At 39.5% G+C, this 15,784-nt stretch overlaps 1 protein-coding gene across 2 annotated transcripts in view; it reads right to left on the reverse strand.

Moving 5' to 3' along the window:
* Window positions 1-11,463: 11,463 nt before the first annotated feature.
* Window positions 11,464-15,784, reverse strand: part of MOCS3 (molybdenum cofactor synthesis 3) — an 851,577-nt gene continuing 847,256 nt past the window's right edge. For both annotated transcript variants that reach the window (XM_044076166.1, XM_044076158.1), the window contains one exon: window positions 11,464-11,784. In XM_044076166.1, coding sequence (XP_043932101.1) covers window positions 11,627-11,784 — 158 coding nt within the window. In that variant the 3' untranslated portion in view covers window positions 11,464-11,626. The remainder of the gene's footprint in view (window positions 11,785-15,784) is intronic.

A 15,784-nucleotide genomic window follows, 5' to 3' on the forward strand; every position in this document is an offset into this window, starting at 1 on the left:
TGACGCAATATGAATGGAAGTCTTGGTGTGGTATTTGCTTTCCACAGGCGAGACAATTGTTAACTTTTTCGGACATCAGTTAGTGCAAGAAAAAAGGATCCCCAATGGGGTACTTAGCTTTAGACGTTTTCAGCTGTAATTCAAACTCTGGTAATGACCAACCGGCACACTTGAAAACTGCTTCTGCTACGGGCTCCATGGGAAGAAAGACTGATGGAATGGCGTCGGCTGCCTTCCTTTATAGCACTGACAACCTGACGTCAGGCAGCAAGCGACAGCAGCTGATGCAGAAAAACATTGACTCTGGTATTCGGACAGGCCGAGGGCTACCACAGCAGTGATAAGCCACAGGTGATGACTGCAACACTGAAACACGAAGAACATCATTCATTCTCCATTCAAGTTGAAATATACAGTTTGCTCATTCTCTAAGCTGCTATAACAGCCCTCAGAGAAGTAAATCCAACTTTGCTTCTTAGATTATTTTTTTCCTGAAGGCACAGTGACATCAGTCTCTACCATCTCAGACTCCCAAACTTGGACTGCAGAAATACAGACATCATGAAGTAGGAAGAATAGATAACTAAAGAGAGCAAAGAATAATTATATAACATGTAGGGAGCAATACTGAGCTAATACATTATATATTTTCTCAACAGCCAGTCAGACCACCACTATTATCAACACCCTTTTTCAACAAGAGGTAAGCATGTTGTGCCAAATGTCACCAATTCCCCATATTCGGTGGCACTCTACCACCTTCTTCAACAGTCATGCATGACTGTCACAAGTCTTCCGTCATGCAAGCCATCCATCTCTTTGCCAGATGTTCTCATTTCCTCTTGCTTTCCTCCTGTCTCTCCCAAAGCTTCTTCACTAAATTATCTTCTGCCTTCCTGCACGTGCCCAAATCATAATAATCTGTTCTCTTTGACCTTCTCTGCAAGTGGAGCTACTTTGGGTTCTGTTCTTTTGTTCTCATTTCTTTGTCTGTCCCACAGTGTACATCTACCACCTGTCTCAGGCAAGCCATCTTCATCATTTCTAGCTTCCTCAGCTGCTCTGCTTTCACTGGCAAAGCTTCTGTACCATACAGAAGTACCATCACACTATATTGTACATTTTACTTTTCAGCTTCTTCGGCATTCTTCTTTCACACACACTACCCCTGGCACTCTATGCAAGCTTACCACAGCCCCTCTGAATCTAGCTTTGACTTTCTAATTTCAGACTTCCATTGTCTTTAGTCACCCGTCCCACATACCGAAAGCTATTAACCTTTTATCTCAGATTTCAGCATCTTCTGATTCCTCCAATCTGCTGCCATTACAACTGTCTTGTCTGTATTGCATTCCATTTCCATATCTTTGCTGAAGTTCTTGTTCAGAGTCTGCCTGCAATGCCACATCATCTGCATATAACAATTTTGCTGATCTGTCCCCCTGATCTGCTTGCTAATGTAGTCCATCAACAGTATGAACAGCAATGCCTCAGAGCTGAACCCTGATGCACACCCACTCCCACTGGGATCCCCTCTGTGAGTCTGAACATTATTCGCATTTGTGTCATTGACTCCTTGTATACAGTCTACAGTAATAGTACCAATATTTCTGGGACTTCAATCTATCATTGAACTGCTAAAATCAGCTTTCTTGGGACCTTGCCATTTGCTTTCTCCAAATCTAGGAATGCCAGTTGGACTCTCTCCTGATCTCTACATTCTTCTCCACAATCTGTTTCACTGCAAACATTGGATTATTTATGCTGCATCCTGATCTGAATCCAAACTGCTCATCTCCCATCTTATTTCTTACTTTCTACTACTCTCCTTGCAGCAAATAAGGGAAAAATATTCTGCATACACTAAAAACTTTTACAGTAATAGCTGTAAGTTGTCTATATGTCTTTTCAAAGCCAAGCAGACTATCCAAAGGCTATTTTGCCCTGCAGCAAGGTAATGATGACTGAGTGGTGGACAGCAAACGACTGTCTTGCAAACAAATACTTATACAAAACTGAAAAAAGCTCAGTTGTAACATATTAAAAAAGTATGAAATTCTGAGAGTAGCTTGATAAACTGGTGCAAAGTACTTGTTCCATACCACTGACAATGTAATCAACACCCACCTGTGTGCTGAGCAGCCAATCCTACATCAAAGAATTAAGTAGCTTTACTCTGATCACCACCTCCTCATGAGGGAGGTGCATTTCAGCTAACATCATCCTTGGTGGAAGTCATATGGCAGTGTGAACTGTGAAAGGTAGTGTTGCGCTCCAGGTAGAAGCATACCGACCGCCTAAGTGGTAGTCTGACACTAATGTTGCTACACGACTCCTAGTGTGTAAGGTCAAGACACTACACAGGAGACAGAAGTGTGAAAAATATCTTAATCCGGCACACGACAGCAACCTGCACTTGCCGCTTCTGACTCTTGCTCACAAGAAATATGAAAGAACAGTTAACAGTGGGAAAGAGATGGGGTTCCTGCCAGAAGTTCACCTGGCTGACAGTGTGCGGAAAGAAGAAAAAAATTAATTATGAAATAATTTCAGTTTTTATAGTGCAGTTTAACTTCCGCGGTGGTGCAGCTGTAGCGTTGTTGCCTCACAGCAAGAGGTTCTCCCATTCGATTCTTGGCTTGGGTTGGGAGTGCCTTCTGTGTGGAGTCTGCATGTCCTCCCCGCAGTCGAGTAGGTGTTCGAAAGACATGCGTTGAATGGGCGTGCCTTCGTTGAAGGTTGGGTGTCAGGCTGGTAACTCGACACGATAAAAAACGACTGCCAATCATTAGCGGACCGGAGTTCCGCAACTTCGAATTTCTTATGGACGAGATCAAATAAAAATGAAAAAATCTTTTTTTTTTATGTTTTTGCAGGGGCCGAGCCCCCCTGCATCCCCCACAGTCCCTGCTAATTAAATACTGTATACCAACTCTGCAATCACACTACAGTGAGGAAAATGGTAAATATATCATTCCGCTCTGTATGGCGATCTCCATGTAAATGTTCGAACTTTCAAAGCTTGTAAAATTTCTTATGGTCGAGAATATAAGATCGAAGTTTTTAAACTTCAAAATTTAGAAGTAGACTCATATATATATATATATATATATATATATATATATATATATATATATATATATACATATATATGGTTTACTATCAAAATGTCGATCCTTACTCCGGCGAATGACGTATAATCGAAAATGGAAGGTCGAAAGCAGTACCATCGGAGTCACAAAAAACAATCTAAGAACGGGTTTTAACATGGGTCGAGGTAGGGGAGATGTTTGTAGTTTGGAATAACACTGAACACCTACCTCGACCCATGTTAAAACCATTCGTAGATTGTTTTTTTGAGATCGATGTTATCGTTTTCGAACTTCCGGTTTCGATTACACGACATTCGACGGAGTAAGGATCGACATTTTGATAGTAAACCTATATATATATATATATATATATATATATATATATATATATATATATATATATGTATATAGGTGTACGTCATTTGATTGAAAACTCACTTCACTGAAAATGAATTTACTAGGACCACTTCACTGAAAGCTCACTTCATTGAAAGTTATATATATGGCCTTTTCCCCACTGTAGTGCAATCCTGGAGTTAGTACAGCCCCCGACATATCTTGGTTATATATTCTCTTCTGGATACAGTTATTTATTAGACTTGTTAGTGTCACTGTGTATAGTTTAAAATGTTTATAATATGTGGGGGGCTGTGCCCCCCACACACCCCCTTACTTTATATACTAACGCCAGGATCTCACTACAGTAGTGAAAAGGCCAATTATAACTTTCAACTTAATGAGATTCAGTCAAGTGAGTTTTCGGTGAAGTGAGCTTTCAGTGAAGTGGTCTCACTGATTTGACTTTCAGTGAAGTGAGTTTTCAATCAAGTGAAGTACACCCATATATATATATATATATATATATATATATATTTTATATATATATATATATATATATATATATATATATATATATATATATATATATATATATATATATTTTATATATATATTTTATATATATATATATATATATATATATAAACACACATATTTTGTAATATTTTAACAGACATACTTCCAATATAACTTAAAATAAATATACTAGTGGCTACGTCATTTTGTTACACTAAGAACTTTACATCAGAACACAAAACATTTTCTTCTATGGCTGTACTACACAGAGAATGTATGCAGATATATAGTGAACGTAACAGTCAATCCAAAGAAAACAAAAACCTTCACACAGAAGGCAGCTCTACTAGCAAGATAATGTTCTCAGTTAATTCTCCGCTGCTTTCAATAAACGAAAACCACTAAAACTGCATGAAAGTCGAATAAATGTCTATTAACAAGTGATAAACCCTCATTCTTTCACATTAGCCACGATTTTGCTCTGCTCAACTTAACAGGTTGCAATACTTTTCATCCAAAAATAATGATTACTGAATGCCTGCCTACATTCAAGGCATGCGTGCATATTATACAGTCTCCTTGACACCAGGACTACACATTCTGGGTGGTGTCTGCAATTTGTATTTGCTAAGCACCCATGGTACACAATTTATTTAACTTTCAACCAGGTTTAGTGAAATAAACTTTTATTTTATGGCCCTATAGCAAAGAGTACAGTTTTGTACCTACCATAAATGTAGATGTTTGAGTGCTCATACAGCTGCAGTCTTAACTGATGGGTTATCCTACCGTCAGGCGGGTCCTCGGTCGGCCGAATTCCAAAGTCTAGGTCTGGCGTCGGTTGTCATCGCTTCTTCCCTGACGTCAGCGCGGCAGGGGTATAAAAGAGGCAGCTGACGCCATTTTCTTCAGTTTTTCTAGCCCCAGATGTCAGGTGCCCCCAGAAGGAAGGCAAACATAATGTTAAGCAAAGATGCAATGTTGATAAATCAAAAACAATAGTTGCAAGCAAATACATCATAAAAAAATACCCCAAAAAGTTTACATGAAAAGTGTTTGTCATAAGGCCTGTCCTAAGAGGGGATGGAGGGAGAGAAACCTGGACTGCAGCTGTATGAGCACTCGAACATCTACATTTATGGTAGGTACAAAACTGTACTATGTTCATCGTGCATACAGCTGCAGCCATAACAGATGGGTAGAATTCCAAAGCTAAGTAAGGGTGGTAGGCACTAAGTGGAACTAGGAGGGGCTAGGATGCCCTGCAGGACTGCTGTGGCAAAGCCCGCTCTAGATTTTGAGTATAGTGGGAGGTGATAGTGCTTAGAGAAAGTGTGCACTGAACTCCATGTGGCTGCTTCCAAAATGTTCTTGGTAGGGACCCCCCTGAGGAAGGCTGCAGAGGTAGCTGTGGCTCTGGTGGAGTGGGATCTGATGCATGCAGGCACAGTTTTTCCATGAAATGAGTAACAAAAGCGTATGCAGTGGGCTATCCATTTTGAAATTGTCTGTTTGGAAATAGCCTTTCCTTGAGCACCTGCAGCATAGGACACAAAGAGTTGCTCGGTTTTCCTGAATGGCTTTGTCCTGTCCAAATAGTAACGAAGTTGTCTGTGAATGTCCAAGGAATGTAGTAGTCTTTCCCCTTTGTTTTGTGGATTAGGATAAAAGGTAGGTAAGTGGATAGTCTGATTCAAAGCTACACTGGATACTACCTTTGGCATAAAGGTAGGGTTGGTTCGTAAGGAAACTCTGTCCTGATGGAAAATGTTGAATGGTTGCACAGCCATGAGAGCGTGTAGCTCCGAAACCCTGCGTGCTGAGGTGATAGCCAGAAGAAAGGCTGTTTTCCATGACAAGTACTGTAACTCTGTTGAAGAAGCTGGCTCGAAGGGAGGAAGGGTCAGCTTTTCCAATATGAAGTTGAGGTCCCAAGCAGGGACTGGTGGTTTCCTTGGGGGTTTTATATTCTTTGCCCCTCTGAGGAACTGCCTTAAGAGAGGATGAGAGAATAAAGGAGGATCTGTGTTGTATTGTGCAGAAATGGCTGAAGCATGGATCTTGATGGAAGAGAAGGGAAGTCCATTGTTTAACATCTCAGCTAGGTACTGTAAAATTTGAGGTATATTTATTACCCAAGGATTCTGTCCCTTTTCTTGATTCCAGGCACAAAATCGTTTCCATTTGGCGGAGTAGGCCTTTTTAGTAGAGGGTCTTCTGGCCTCCAAGATAACATCCTGCACCTCCTTGGAGAGGAGAAATTGTTGGGAAATCAAGGAATTCTCCATGCAGCTAGATTTAAAGTTTTGAGATGGCTGTGACGGGTTTTGTAGTTGTGCTGGGACAACACAAGGGGAAACTAGAGGTAGGATCCATGGTGGGGAATGTGTCAGGCTCTTCAGGAGCGGATACCAGTGTTGTCTTGGCCAGTCTGGCGCAATGAGAATCATTTTCGGCCTCCCTGCTCTGGCTTTTAATAGAACTTTGGGCAGCAGACGAAGAGTCGGGAAGGCATAGACTGTCAATGTTGCCCAATTGAAGGAAAGTGCGTCCACTTTCCAGGCCTGTGGATGATAGGTCCTTGAACAAAATTTTTTCAACTGGCAATTTCTGTGGGTAGCAAAGAGATCTATGTCTGGCTGTCCCCATGCCTGAGTTATCTTTGTGAAAACTTGAGGATGCAACTTCCATTCGTGTGGATCTGTCATATTTCTGCTTAGGTTGTCTGCCAGTGTGTTTTCCTTCCCTGGCAGGAATTGTGCCTGTAGTTGAATTTGCAATTCCAGTGCTGTGTTCCATAGGGTCATGGCTTGCCTGCACAGGGGGTATGAATGAGTTCCCCCGTTTGTTTATGTACCACATCACTGTGGTGTTGTCTGTCCTTATCAATAGCTGGCCTGGATGCAGTAGGGTCTTTGAAGGTCATAATAGCCTTTTGCACGGCTAGCATTTCCTTTTGGTTGATGTGAAGGTGCTTCTCTTTTCGGGTCCATTTTCCCTGAATGCACTGATCTGTCATGTGTGCTCCCCAGGCGTAGTCTGAGGTGTCTGTTGTGATGATTTGAGTTGCTTGAGGTACACAGAAAGGAAGACCTGTGTTTCTTTGGCAAGCTTGAGCCCACCACATAAATTCCTTTTGAAGGCATGGAATGAGTGGCATAATTGCTTCCAAGCTGAGGCTGTGTTGAGACCATACATTTTTTAGGTACCATTGAAGTTTCCTCATATGCAGCTTTGCACATGGGATTAGTAGGATGCAAGATGCCATGAATCCCAGAGCCTGCAGGACTTTCCTTGCAGTTAGCCTGGTGTAAGTTGCCATTTTTCTGAAGTATTGAGACAGTTGCCCTTGCTTGTCTGGCGTGAGGTAGGCCATCTGGTTGGTTGTATCCAAGCTGGCACCCAGGAAAATTATTTGTTGAGAGGGTAAGATTTCTTTTTGTTGACTGTGTATCCCAGGAAGTTCAACAGTTTTATTACAAATGCCAGGTGCTGCAGTAGTATGTCCTTGCTGTCCGCCTGGATCAGGCAGTCGTCCAGATATGGGTAGATTTGTATCCCTTGTAGTCTGCAGACGGCGATTACTGATGCCAGGCATTTCGCAAACACTCTGGGCACAGTAGATAAGCCAAAGGGCAATGCAGAGAATTGGTAATGGGTTGAACCTGCAAGAAATGTGAGGTATCTTCTGCAATCTTGTCTGATAGGGACATGCAGGTATGCCTCCTTGAGGTCCAATGTTACCAGCCAAGACTCCTTGCCCAGCATGGGAAGAAGCTGCTGTAATGTGAGCATCTTGAATTTTGGCACCTGTAGATATGTGTTTAGGATGGATAGGTCTAAGATAGGTCTCCAATCTTTGTCTTTCCTTGGTACCAGGAATAGTCTGGAATAAAACCCTTGACCTTGTTCTTTTGCAGGTACCTCTTGAATTGCTTTCATGTCCATGAGAGTTGAAATTTGTTTTTGTGCCTCTGCCCTTTGATTTTGTGGCAGGTTTGGCATGCCTCTCATTTTTGGAAGGGTGTGAAAGTGGAACCTGTAGCCTCTGTCTATAATGTCCAGAATCCATTTGTCTTTTGTAACAATATGCCATTTTTTTGAGAATAATGTCAGTTTTCCGACCAAAGGTGCTGCCATTAAAGCTTTTCTTGGCAGGTGTAGGGGGAAGTCATTGTGTCTGTTTTCTAAAAGACTGTGATCTATCTTCTCCACCTCTTGGGGTTGGTGCTTGTCACTGCCTGGCTCTGAAAGTTCCTTGAGGTTGCCCTCTCTACCCCTTGGACGCCTGTATCTGCCCCTTTGAGGTCTGTCCGTGGCTGGAAAGGACCAATTTTTTGAAGGCCAGTTTCTGCTGAAACGTGGAGGCTGTACCTGCAGGAAATCTTTCACTGTTTGCATTGATTTCGCTTTTTCCTCCATTTTTTTTAGCACCTCCTCAGCTTTAACACCAAACAATACATCCTTTTGAAGAGGTGCATCTAATAATTTAGCTTTGACATGATCTGGTAAGGTTTGCTCTTTGAGCCAAGCATGCCTAAGTATAACAGACCCCATAACAGCAGCTCTACATGAGGCCTCTAAAGCATCAAAACCACACTGCAAGGTATGTTTACCCACTTGCTCTGCACCATGCAACAAATCCTGCAACTCTTTTAAATCTGGTTGTTCTGGTTGTGTCATCTTGCTTTTCAGCTGAGATATCAAAAACTGTTGATACTTTAACATATGGAACTGACAGTTTAATGCCCTCATGGTTAAAGTGGCCGAGGTGTACACCTTTTTTCCCCCACCTTTCTAAAGCTCTGGAATCTCTCTCTGAAGGTAATGGGTTTTTAGCAGTAGAGGCCTTAATTCCCTTGGGACCCTGTGAAACTGTTTCTGGGTCAGCAGTATGGCTTTTATATAGGAACTGCTGAGAATCAGGAACCCGGTAATACCGGTCTGGTTTAACAGGAGCTGGAGGCAAAGAATCTGTATTAAGGCTGGCTTCTGTGTACACATCATCCAATACATCTAAAACAGGAGGGATAGCAAGAGGCCTATGCTGGGGGAGCAGAAGAAATTCCCTGAGTCTTTTCTTGGAATCTGAGTAATCTTGGCCTTCCCAGTGAAAGTGTTCCCTCAATGTATGCAGGGTTTCCCCAAAAGAGAAGTCCTCGGGGGGGGGGGGGACCGAGGGAAATAGACTCCTCTGCATCAGAGTCTTCGAATGGAGAATAGGCATAATCCTGGTCCTCAGATAGTTCTGAGGTAATAGAAGCTTGATCTGAGTAAGGGTAGTCTTCCTCTAATCTGGGCCTTTTGTCAGAGGGGGGTTGAGAACCCCTGATAAGAGTAATCAAATCCTCAGCCATTTTAAGCATCTGTTTTTTAGGCATGGTGCCTTGAGAGGGGGTCTGAGGAACCTGTTTTTTGGTTTTCATGGCTGCTTTAGATTTAGTGAAGGCTTTAATAGAGAAGGAGGAAGGCCTGAAGACCCCTTGAGAAATGGCAGGCCTGTCTAAATTCTGAGTTTCTCTGCCAGGAGTGGCGTCGGTATCTGTAGGAGGAATGGGGGCCGAGGAGCCTGCAACCTCGGGTACTGAAGACACCGGTAATGCATTGTCATCGGTACTCAGGGGCTGCGTAGGTACCTCGCTGAGTACCGGAGAACCGGTAGTCGGCCTTGGCATGGTTTCAGTAGGTGGTGCGGACCTCGTATGTCGGTCCTTATCTTTGCGTTTTTTGCTCAAAACTGGAGTCGGAGTATCCGACGACATAATATAATTGAATTTTTTGCCAAAAAAGTGAAGGGCGAACTCCGCCCGACGCTTAATAGTGCGCTTGTTGAATCTAGCACAAAAACGGCAGGCCGAGACGTCGTGGTCTGGGCCTAAGCAAGGTATACAGAAAGAGTGGAAATCCTTATGTGGTATTTGCTTCCCACATGAAATGCAATTATTAACTTTGTCTGACATCGGTCTGAGGCAAGAAAAGTTTCCCCAATGGGGTACTTAGCTTTCAAGAAGACTTCGGCTGAAATACTTTCGTATATCTCAGGAGCTGGCCGACCGGCACTTGCGAACTGCTTCTGCTTTGGGCACCGCGCAGCAAGAAAGACTGAAGAAAATGGTGTCGGCTGCCTCTTTTATGCCCCTGCCACACTGACGTCAGGGAAGAAGCGACGACAACCGACGCCGGACCTAGACTTTGGAATTCGGCCGACCGAGGACCCGCCTGACGGCAGGATAACCCATCTGTTATGACTGCAGCTGTATGCACAATTAACATCCATGCTTAGTCACTGTTAGACATCAAAAACTTGCTACTTCGGATCTTAGAATAATGGCAGCAATCTAAAATGCTTACAGTAACCATACAGTATCTCTCTAATATATATATATATATATATATATATATATATATATATATATATATATATACATACATCTGTGTATATATATATATATATATATATATATATATATATATATAGACACACACACAAATAAAGATGTTTCAGATTTTATCCGAGTTAAGACTGTACTTTTGGAACTCATTTTTTGTGGGTCTATATAAAACCGATCTAGTATTCATCTAACATGTACCTAAATCTAAATGAACAATGTATTTTATAAAACAGAAGTACATCAAATACACATCCAAGAAATAAATTAGACCACGAAAAACACTGGTGGAACAAACAAACATGATTACATCCAATAAAATTCAGTCATGATGATAAATTGTATAAATGGTCAAGACAAATCCACTAATTTCTGGACTGTACAGAACTAACATTATGGTAAATCAAAAAAGATCTTTTTTATTTCTTCAGCATTAGAGCTGTTATTCTGTCTCTATAAGTCATCCTATGTACCATGCATAACTTTCCCTCCAGTTAGATAAAATTCACATAAGGATGAGCCCATGACAGCCAATAAACTCGTTTAGATATTTTCTTCTCCATACTAGCTGGCAATCACATTTCAGTGGTAAGCTACTCTTCTGACGTCTTTGAGACATCACAGTAACATGCAAGTGATTGTCACTTATGGGTAGGAAAAGCCCACGGACCTATTAGGATGGTCACTCTAAAGCTGGAACCCCTGATATTTCCACTTATTGCCTAGCTGAAGAAATTCCACAGGGGTAGCCATTCTACTTCCCCCAAAATAAACAAAAACTTGAGTCAACAGCATATGTTGGCGTGCTCTTCTAAAATGACAGCAAGTAATTACTTTGATTCCTGCTAACAAACAAAAGCTAACCATTTTAAATTAACACTTCAATGTTTACAAGTTGTACATTAGCTTAGCACATTTTTTTTCTTTAGTGAGGCATCCAGGTTTTATTTTTAAAGGTCACTAAACAAAAACTTTGAAAAAAAAAATAAGCAAAGAAAGTTTAGTTTGTGGTGGCAATTAATTTCCTGGTCTTAATACTCTGTATTGTATCAATGAAAACATATTTCCCACTTAACACATTGCTCAGTAAAAGTACATTTAAGCAATATAAATAATCAAGCATGTACTAGGAAAAACATAAAACCATTTATTTCATACTAGACCAGCAGTCCTCACTTTTATGAAACATAATCTGTATACATGAACTTTCGAAGCCCAGCTGTTTTCTTCACAAGTATAATACTTCCAGGTTTGAATTCACTAAAGGTGAAAATGCAAGCTGTCACTTTTTCAGTACTGTGGAAATGACGTGTCGACCTTTTGAGACCATGCCATCAGACCACCTTGGATATCCTTCACTAAAAGTGTGCAGAGCTCCAGGCCAGACATTGTCTCCAAAATCTTTACAGCTTTCTGAGAATCATTCCCTTGTTTACAGATGACATACACTACGGCACAAAAAGAGATATTTTAAGTCATTCTCCTCCACATCTTTTGAGGTTTAGTTTTAATTAAGTATGAACATTAAACTTTACATGCCAACTTGCACTGCACATGAACAACTCAAAGAATAGACTAAGCATGCTGCACTAAGCACAAAGAGAAGATGACAGTGAAAAAAGTAAAACCAGAAGCAGTTTTACATTTAGTTATAGTAATCACATGCAGTGGGAGTAATGTGGTCCAAAACAAAGTCAAAACACAAAGGTAAAATTAAGTGAAATGGTAAACTATACCCTGCAGAACTTCACTGCTTAATAAAAATGTTGGTTTAATATTTCATTACTATGTTGTGATGGTAGATTTTCATGGTGCTATTCATACACAGTGTAACCAAGTGAGTATGGCTGAAAACCCCCCACATGCTAGGCCTTGCACAATTCATAAACGTTTCTCATATCCTTCTGCATGCTATGGCATAGGAAAATACACGTGTCTTGTGCAGTCTAGGCAGGTAGCTGGTATGCAAATGGGGATCCACAGCTTAGTCCACAATTAACAAACAGAAAGATTCATAGGTAAGTACTAGGCAATTAGTCTGTGGACCATTACATGCTTAGCCAAAAAAAAAATCAAAAGTTTCCTTTAGTCTCAAGGAGGACAAGACGAGAGACTGGCAGAGAATTTGAGGCTACCCATTCAGTTATCTAGAATTACCTTGAAGGTGGCAAAGATGCTACTCTGCTTGACGTGGAATGGAAGCTTGTTCTAGAGCTGCGGGACACACTGGGATATGAATCTATCATGCCAGCATGTCTTATTTAGCTGCTGCTGAAGGTTTAGTTCCTTTAAGCAAGTATCTGAGGTACTATTAGTTCTGCAAAAGAATAAGAGGTCAGATAGGGTTGGATATTCTGTGGCTCAAAAGGCTAGACATAACAGATCTCCATAGAGAAGCATGTAAGAGACTGAGTACAGAGAATTGGACTGCTAGTCTCTCATGATAACTAAGACTTTTGAGGCTCTCTGAGGTCTCTCAAGTTGTATGATATGTTTAGATAAATACTTGCCAAAAGGTATATTATATTCAATAATGAGTCTGATAAGATATGAGTAAAAGGGAATTAAGACTTCCTTGGATCTAGTGGAGATGCCTTTGGAAATGAGCTGAGCCAGATAAAAGACTTTCCATACCACTGTGGAGACATGATGGTCAAATGATTAGGAATGAACAACAAGAGTGCCTAGATCCCTTACAGTAGTGTCTGACTGGAGATGTGCACCACCTACATGGTAAGTGAAACTGTTTTGTTTCTCAAAATAGACTATGCTACATTTGTTTTACATTTGATTTGAGACCACTGTTCTTTCACCAGTTGTTAACATTGAAGCAACTGTAAGTCGGCTAAAGATTGAATAACAACATCCAGTTTACAATCATCTGCAAACATTGTTAATCATAGTCCAGGACTGCTGGCCTGAAAGTCTGAGTAATAGATACCAAAAAAATGAGAGGTCCCAAAACTAAGCCCTATAGTACACCACTGGTAATGTTTTTGGCTTCAGAAGTTGCGCCTCAGACTCTAACCACATGGACTCCCATAAGACAAACAGTTAGCTACCCACAGCACAATATAAGGTTTTATATTCAGATTTACAAGTCTATCAATAATTCTTGCATGGAGAATAGTGTCAAGGCAGGTCTAGATATGCTATATGCACTGCATAACTACTATTCACTGCTTCAGTTACTTTTTCAAAGATCAGATCCTGTTGATCAGAGAGATCCTTTAGTTGATCAACGGCTCCATTTACTTTCGCCTTGTGATGAGTTCACTTTTGATTTCAGCTTTCAGCACAACAGAAAGAATGGGAATGATAATGGTAAATTAGGGGCCAGACCCAAAGAACAACGGAATGTCAAACAATATGGAAATAATAAACGGAAGGATGGTCATGATAAAAAAGGTACTGTTCCAAGTATTTCTTGTTCATCCCAGGGTAAAAAACGTATGTTTCATCATAAAGAAAAAAATGGAACACATATGGACAATAGTTTTTGTGATAATTCCTGCACTGGTATTTTTAATCAATTTTTGGGTGATGAATATGTATTTGATCAAGTTACTAATAATGAAAAAAATATGAATTCGAACATGGCAAATTTTAAACAAGACTCTTTGAGAGATATGATTTATACTTTCGGTAAAAAACTGTTACAGTATAAAAATACAAAAATTGATATTGCCTATTTATCTAAATGTCTTAATGCTAAAATAATACCTAAGGGTATAAGATTTTTTAAGTTACCTTTAGGAATTAATTATAACAATGAAATGAAGAAAGAATTTAATGAATTATTTGACAATTTTGGGTTATTATACATAAGGACATTAATTAAATATAATGACGAAAAGATGATTATTTTAGCTACTGAAGTGGAAAGTATGAATAACATAATTACTAAACACCGTGAGTTTCACCTATGGAAAGATATGTATTACAAACAATTTGATATCACACAGGATAAGGCCAAAACTATATTTGAAAGGAAAAATAGAAAGCTAAAGAGAGATATTGAATCTTATGAGATTAATAGAGCTTATATTTGGTCAACAGACACTAAGGAAAACATTTTGGTAGAGAAGAAGCAGTACATAGAGAGAAATAGATACACTAATAGAGAGGAAAATTTTCGTGGAGGGAGATTCCATCCAGCTCCAAAACACAACAACCATTACAATCTATGATATTTTATGATATAGATGTATCTAATTCTGCATCTTCTCACGATACCATAATCATTCCCACTATATGTTCTAAGTCTAACCATGGTACAGGTTCGTTGATGTGTGAAGTTCCAATCAGTAAAATTGAGTCCTCTTTTCATAGTTATAATTGTACTGACATCATTGATGTTTCATTAGGTGACCATGGTGCATTAAGCACTCAAGCTTTACAACACACCATTGAACAACAAATTATTCACAATTTAGAAGAAAAACTACCTATTGTAACCACTCATAATGGATTTAAGGTTTATAATTATACTGATATTATTATGGACAAGGAATTCTATCAACTTATGAGTAAAGGCATGAAATTCATACCCACAGTAGGAATTAATTTAGTAGATACTATTAAAGAGATCAAATTATACAGTAGGAGACTCAACTTGGCTGTTCAGTTTGATACTACACAACAGAATGAATTTAGTCAGCCTAATATACTCAAAAAGAAAAGTACATATGTACCGAATAACCATCCACATATTACTAATTATGAACGGATGGTTAACAAAGATATTTATTGGCATTGTTCTAAATTAAGGAATGAGTATAATTATCAAGATAATCTAACTAAAAAAGAAAGGAAATGTTTATATAATATTACACACAACAAATATATCCGCATAATGAAACCTGATAAAGGCGGCGGAATTGTGGTTAGTTATACCATTGATTATAATGCTAAAATACATGATTTGCTATATGAGTCAGGTAATTATGAAGTGATATCTTTGAATGAAATTAATATTGGCTATAAAAGAATAGATTTTACATTAGAAGATTTTTTGATTGATAATAGAATAAGTAAAGACATTTATGAATTTCTCAAAACTGATTACCCTATTTTAGCAAAAATAGTGGGGATACCCAAAATCCATAAATCTATCAAGAATCCACTGTATAGACCAATTATATCAGGATCTAAATCAAAGACATATAATATTGGGGTCCTGATAGATACATGGACAAAACATATTTATAAAGCTGTACCTCATATCATGAAGGACTCTTGGAGTTTTTTGAACAACCTCACAGAAGATAAATGGAATCCTGAACATATATTCATCACCATTGATATAATTGATTTATACACATGTATACCTAAGATAGTAGGACTAGATTTTTTCACTAACAGTCTCAGAAAATATTCTGGGTACAGTTGGGACAAAGTATGTGTAATAACAGAATTGATGTCAATAGTGCTTGAATATAATTATAT

This window comes from Protopterus annectens, chromosome 1.part1, assembly GCF_019279795.1.
Source record: "Protopterus annectens isolate FY-2018-M chromosome 1.part1, PAN1.0, whole genome shotgun sequence".
Lineage (NCBI taxonomy): Eukaryota > Metazoa > Chordata > Ceratodontiformes > Protopteridae > Protopterus > Protopterus annectens.